Source organism: Austrofundulus limnaeus, unplaced genomic scaffold (genome assembly GCF_001266775.1).
Source record: "Austrofundulus limnaeus strain Quisiro unplaced genomic scaffold, Austrofundulus_limnaeus-1.0 Scaffold170, whole genome shotgun sequence".
Taxonomy (NCBI): Eukaryota; Metazoa; Chordata; class Actinopteri; order Cyprinodontiformes; family Rivulidae; genus Austrofundulus; species Austrofundulus limnaeus.
Genome location: NW_013952572.1, coordinates 50,913 through 58,101, shown reverse-complemented (window position 1 = coordinate 58,101; position 7,189 = coordinate 50,913). Strand labels below are relative to the sequence as shown.

Sequence of the window (7,189 nt, the reverse complement as noted above, 5' to 3'; positions counted from 1 at the left end):
GATCACAGAGGACCCCTCTCATCCCCTCCATCACTCATTCCAGCTGCTCCCGTCAGGCAGAAGGTTCAAAGTTACATTATGTCAGTGACATCTCATATCTTACCCCAGTCTGAAAAAAAAATGTAATCAATAAAATTTGCATCAAAGCATATCTGCTTCTGGATGCATTTTTGCAAGAGGGCAAATTTGACCACAAACAGCACTGGCATGTAAGCTACATACAGTCATAGGCTACAATGACAAGCAATGGTGCACTGATTCACACGAGTGCTATATTTTGTATTTTGTTGCCTATTGTGTACTGATTGTTTGGAGGTGCTCATACATTGTGTCAAAGTTGAATTGTTTGAAGGCAAAGTTTGCTTTTGTTCCATATTTTAAATGTTTTGACACAGTTGTTGCCTTTTGCAAATATGTGTCATTTTGACCACTGTGTCAATGTTTAGGCCTCTGCGTTAACTGTTTTGAAAATGTGGTTTTTGAGCTGACGGCTGCGTCAAACCAATCAATAAAAACTGTAAATATGTGCATGTTGACACATGCAGCTCCCTGAGCAAACAGCGTCATATTCATTTAGATAATTTGCCAGACGTGACAGTCTTTGATTCAAGGGGTAAARGGTGATCAAAACCTAGAGAATGGACTCAAAGCCTCCGTGCTACACTTCATGTTTCTGTTTATAATAAACACAATTAAAGAGCAGACAAGGTCTTCTGTGGATTATCCATTGTGTGTGTGTTTGGACTTGGCTTTACATTTTATTTTCTCTTTGTTATTAAAGTGGACATATGCTGCATTTAAATCMTTCTTTTTCACATTTAAACCATTCAGTTGGGGTCTATATAAAGTAGAACTGCAATGGTAAATGGAATGTACTTGTATGGCACCTTTCTATGAAACCAGGAGACTCAAAGTGCTTTACACTACAATCTGTGCTCTTATTAACACAGCATTTTACTAGATCTCTCTACAAAGCTAATACAGATAAAATCATCAGAGGCAGTGGGGGTTCAGCATCTTGCTCAGGGACACTTCGACATGCGATAGAGTTGGAATCGAACCGCCAACTCTTGCATTAGAAGAACGACTCCCCTAACCACTCAGCCACAGCTGCACAACGAGCTGGTCTGAATTCCTCCTTATTGTAACTCCACAAGCCCTTCTTTCACTTCTTTTCAGAGGTGTATCACAGATCAACTCATTTTGATGCTGTTGCTAAAAATCCAAACAAGGTACCTCCCACCCTGCCCCCCTCCAGTTTGATAGAAGGGTTTATAGCTATCTGGCGGCACAGAAGCATTTCATTTTCAAATTATTTAAAAGATGTCAACAAGGGAAGACTTGTACATCCAGCCTGACATGTTGGAACCAGAGTCTGACCCAGAGCCAGAGGAGAATGAAGACGAACAAATTGTAGTTTGTAAGTTCRGATCTTWTATGTCCGTTCTGTCCTTATTAGTTCAGAAAACATCATAGAAAATAGAGAAATCTTAACAGGTTGAAAAACACAACCCAAATAGAATATAAAGATATCTATGCAGCACCAGGAGAGACTAAATTACACTTTTCTGCCTCCTACAGTATAGACTCCAAGTACACAATAAAATGTATTTATTAGCAAAAAAAAAGGTGGATTTTGGTGGATATGTCCCTTTTAATACCAAACAAGCAACCAGACATTTCAAGCAGAAACTCAAACATTTGCATTCAGGCACATTAGGTAAGTAGGTGGTGCTGGGCTTATTAACACTATTATAGAAATGATACACTATATTGCCAAAAGTATTGGCTCACCTGCCTTGACTCACATATGAGCTTAAGTAACATCCCATTCTTAATCTATAGGGTTCAATATGACATCGGTCCACCCTTTGCAGCTAGAACAACTTCAATTCTTCTGAAGGCTGTCCATAAGGTTCAGGAGTGTTTATGGGGATTTTTGACCATTCTTCCTGAAGCACATTTGTGAGGTCACATACTGATGTTGGACAGAAGGCCTGGCTCTCAGTCTCCACTCTAATTCATCTCAAAGGTGTTCTATCGGGTTGAGGTCAGGACTCTGTGCAGGCCAGTCAAGTTCATCCACACCAGACTGCCATCCATGTCTTTATGGACCTTGTTTTTTGCACTGGTGCACAGTCTTTTGGATGGTTGAGCAAATACTTTTGGCAATATAGTGTACATATACATATGTAAATGTACATCTGAATAACAAAACTTAAAATGTTCTGTATGTTAAAATTAAATAAATAGCATTTTTAAAAAACATTTAAAATCAAGTACAAGTACTCGCTCAAAATGCCTCGATATGCAGAACTGATACCATTTATTGTTTTTGTAAATTGCATTTAAATTTTAAACGCAACCACTCCAGCTTTATACTGTCAATGTGACGCACGCACAGAAGATGAAGTGACGCCATATTCCACTTGCTGTTTACAGGAGGAAACAAGTTGCTACCCACGGATGCTACTTGTTAGCTTGTCAATTCTGAAGTTGTGCAATTTGAGCCGGTTAAATAATTGTCTGAAAAGATGACGCAACTGAAGACGTAGAGCAAGAAGATTTAAACTGCAAGACTCGAGGTTAGTAAAATTACTTGGATCCATCTGTACACCCCCACCTCTCAGAAGTAAAGTCTGACAAAGGTGATGTGATTCAAAGCCCGCTATCTTACATGATTTAAATCTTGGGGTGGCTGTGGTGTAGTGGTAGAGCAGCCGGCTTGGGACCCGAAAGCCACAGGTTCGACTCCCCGCCATGCCCACATGTCGTGGTGTCCTTGAGCAAGACACCCAACCCCCAAATTCCCCGCTCCCCGGGCCCTTCTCATGTGTGACGGGTCAAATGCAGAGCACAAGTTTCGTCATTGTACGGGAACATGCACTGATGACTAATAAAGTACATTTACCATTAAAAGGTTTTCCTGCTTTGGCACACCTGATTTAAATGAATGAGTGATTGACAGGCTTCTGCTGAACTTATAGACCTGCTGAAGAGCAGAGAAACAAGTAAAACATGCAGGATAATGGTCCTCGAGGGCCAGGATTATAAACCTCTGGTTTAGACTGAGGTTCGCTTTGACAAACATCAGATTTGTACCTGATTTAGTACCAGGTTCTAGTTTTAAAAATGTGTTTTTATAATCACTGCATAATGTTTAAGATTTTGAATACGAGTAAATACTCGTATCGGAACTCTGTATTGGCGAGTATCCAAACGGAAGAACTCGTACACAGTTTGAAAAAAAAAAACTGCTATTGGTACATCCCTAGTTGCAGTATTTAGTAAATAATGATAGTAAGGTTGTAATAGCTAGCTCACATTTTTGTATTACAATAATAATTAATCAAAACTATTAGGGATGCACTGATATGAAAATTTCAGCTGATATCGATACTCGATATAATTATTGCTGCTATGACCGATTATCTAATTATTTATACGTACAAACACACTTGTGTCTTTTTTTCAATACTGTAAATAAACGACCAGACCGCTGACATGTCTCTCTACCTGAGTTATTCCTGGCTGCGCAGCGTCACTATCATGATCAAACAAATGCCACTCGACCAACCATTTCCCCTCCCAAAACAGAAACACAAAACTAAAAAGTGGGAAATCAATATCGGCCGTTAATATCGGCTCAGTTTTACATATCGGACTGATACCGATACTCTAAAAAATGACCAATATTGGTTGTTAATGCTGATATATCGTGCATCTCTAAAAACTATAATATAGCGGRTTTTTTTGTACTTGAAATTTGTGCTAAAAGTGCATTTAAAATGTGAAGTTATTGAGTTTTTACAGAAATAATAGCCTATTGTAAGCCAAAAAATCAAATCAAATCAATGCCAATTGTAACTTGCTTGACATTAGAAATATCTGAGTCTATGCCCACCTGGACAAGCCAGCCAGCATGGTGAGAGTCATGTTCAACTTCTCCAGTGCCTTCAACACAACCCAGYCTGCTCTCCTGGGGGACAAGCTGAGAGGGATGCAAGTGGATGACCCCCTTGTGTCCTGGATCATGGACTACCTGACTGGCAGACCACAGTACGTACGACTACAGAACTGTGCATCTGACAGACTCGTCAGCAACATCGCAGCCCCACAAGGAACGGTCCTCTCTCCCTTMCTCTTCACMCTCTACACCACGGACTTCAACTACTGCACAGAGACCTGCCATCTTCAGAGGTTTTCTGATRACTCAGCAGTAGTTGGATGTATCAGTGGCGGTGATGAGGACGAGTACAGAGCAACGTTAAGGACTTTTGTCTCCTGGTGCGAGCAGAACCACCTACAGCTCACCACCATCGGGACTTCAGAATATCTGATGGGACCTCTGCATCAGTCATTCTGCTTTTAGCTTTAGAGTACATCACTGTTATTTTCTATTTACACTGTATAGACACTAAAGTATGCTCATTGTTCTCTGTGTTCATTTGGTTATCCAGAGTGTTTATACTTATTTCTTCCTTGTGTACTCTAATACTCTTCCTTTATACTTTATCTCTAATGCTTACTTGAACGGTTGCAGCTGTAATAATTGCAATGTCCCCCTGGGGATCTTTAAAGTATTCTGATTCCAACAAACCTATTTTTTTATTCGGAGGATAGCATGTGTGCTAAATCAAGCTATTTTGTAATATGTATTTGTGTTTCTAACCCTCATACTTGCATTACAAATCTCTGGGTTAAAGCGACATTTTAATTTTGATGCATTTGGCAGCAATTTAATAAAAATGTTACAATCCTTTCCTTCTTCATTTTTATTAGAAATCCTTGTGGAAGCTTCATTAAAGGCCCTGTCACACTATAACATTTTAGACAAYTTATGAAAAAAATTGTTGACTATTTTACTCATATTGGATATTTGATGTAATTGTTAGCATTACAGTAATTATAGGTCCAAAGGTGGCTTCCAGTAGATTTTTTTTAATTAATCTTCAGCTTGGACAGACTTTTCATCAGTTGGCATAAGTTGTCTAAAACATTATAGTGTGACAGGGCCATAAATCTGTAATCCCATTTCAATCAAGAGGAAACAGATTCATGTATCCTGAACAAGGATGCTGTGCAGACTCTTGCAGCTTCCTATCAGTTATGTCCAGCTGACAGCTGTATTATCCAGGTGTTATTGGCTGTGTGCTGGTGATAACGAGCCTGTTCGAACAAATCAGACACTAACCTGCTTCGGCTGCAGACACCAGGTGTTCTCCTGCACTCAGTTCATTCTGACGCCCTTCCTTTGTGTAACCTTTGATTGCGTTGTAACTATAAGGGAACAGATTGTTTAATTAGGCATTCCACTGCACAGGAAGTCACCTTTTTTGGAATCATTTGCAGTCAAATAGATTTTCCAGTCTGAAAGTTTACATACAAGAAGAAGTAGAGACCCCAAGATGCTCCAGCACCCCAAACATTGGGTGTCACTCCTTGGTAAAGACCCCTCAGCCCCTCCTGGTGCCACACACTCTTCATACAGTGAAACATCCCACTGTACTTGGGTCTCAACTCCAGGCCGTCGCTTGCTATTAGAAAATACATTAAGTCGTGGTAATATCTTAATTCTTTAAATTAAATGTAATATGTACAAATCCAATACAGCCTACCTGCAAATCTGATCTTAACCAGATCCAGCGGGTGAAGCACGAGCGTGGACACGACTCCCCCGCTGAGTCCTGCCACCAGGTTTTCTATTTTCACATGGCTGAACACCTGCAAGACGCTTCCGGCCACAGAGAAGGGTTTTCTGGACAGTCCGGTTTCTGTAACGGCTCCATGATTAGGAGCCGAGCTCATGTTTACGTTAAACTCTGCCGAGCTAGCTAAGTTTTATTACAGCCCCGCGAGCAGCTAAATCAATAAAACTCAACAACCTTAACTTACTCTAAAAAACGGAGACAACCGGTTAAAACTGCTGCAGCGATTAAATAAAACACAAAGACGATAAAGGGCTGTCATTTTTACTACATGGCAGGCACTGAGATACTCCACAGGTACCACATCAGTTTACCAGTTGTCAACTCGCATTTCCACTCGACCTTGCTCAGAGCGTGAAATGAACTAGCATGTCGGCAGCTCAACTTCCGGGTTTTACTTTCAAAATAAAACTACCAAGGTGGGTACTACGGAARCCGAGAGGGGCCATTTCCCGCTTATGATAATTCCCCTTGGTTTTCTCGTGATAACAAGTTAATTATGTCGTTATCAGTGTTGTATAAAGTACCACAACGTGATACTTGAGTAGAAGTACAAGTATCTTACCACAAAATTACTTTGGTAAAATTTAAAGTCACCTTTAGGAATATTACTTAAACATCTTAAAGTATCTGATATTTTTTGTACTTAAGTATTAAAAGTAAAAGTTTTGATTTAAAATGACCAGTTAAATTCTCTGTAATGACATTTATTAGGAGGTGACCTCCCCAAAAAAATGCAGAAATGACTGTTGTATTAGAATAATTAATTTATGTTAAATTTAGGATGCACTAGTCTAGCTGTTTCAGTTTATATACATATATCAAGGGTGCCCAAACCATTTCCCCAAAATGAAAATCTATCTGAGGGCTGAGGGTCAAATGAAATAATATAATTCATGATTATATTATCACAACTCAAGACTGCACATGCACCTCTGTTAGTTTAGATAAAAATACCCCAAATGAAATACTAGAGGGGGGTGGTACCCAGTGGTTTGATTTAATGGATAATTTTTGCAAAAATAACTTATCATTCCTTATTAGTTTTTATGTTTGAAGAACAGGGAAATGCCAATCCTGTTTTAGGTGAGATCAGTTTAGTTTAAATTCAAAATGTTATATTAGAAAATTTGTCTCATGTCCTTTTTTCAACTGCCACATTACAATCTGTGGCCAGTAAATTAGTAGACCAGCTTAATCATGTTAATTATCAAAGTTTGATGAATGAATGACATATTGATTTTTGCAAATATGTTTATGTTATGAGACCCAGTAAAAAAAGTTAATGATAAAAATAAGAAACAAGGTAAAAGAAACAGATTTTACTGATGAGGAATTGAATGATTTATGGAATGACATGAGATTTGCTGAGAAAAGGCCACGCAACGGGAATCGATAGTGCACAACCACCTCTCAAAAAGCCTTGTTCTCAAGACCATAATGACTGCAATATTGACCAGGTTATCGTTGTAAATGAAGGC

At 39.1% G+C, this 7,189-nt stretch overlaps 1 protein-coding gene across 1 annotated transcript in view; it reads right to left on the bottom strand.

Moving 5' to 3' along the window:
• The window catches only part of LOC106523910 (mitochondrial folate transporter/carrier), a 9,919-nt gene extending 3,847 nt beyond the window's left edge, over positions 1 to 6,072 (bottom strand). The window contains exons 1-3 of the mRNA XM_014017486.1: positions 5,619 to 6,072; positions 5,387 to 5,537; positions 5,195 to 5,280 (exon numbers count right to left, since the gene is read on the bottom strand). Coding sequence (XP_013872940.1) covers positions 5,195 to 5,280; positions 5,387 to 5,537; positions 5,619 to 5,808 — 427 coding nt within the window. The 5' untranslated portion in view covers positions 5,809 to 6,072. The remainder of the gene's footprint in view (positions 1 to 5,194; positions 5,281 to 5,386; positions 5,538 to 5,618) is intronic.
• Positions 6,073 to 7,189: the final 1,117 nt, after the last annotated feature.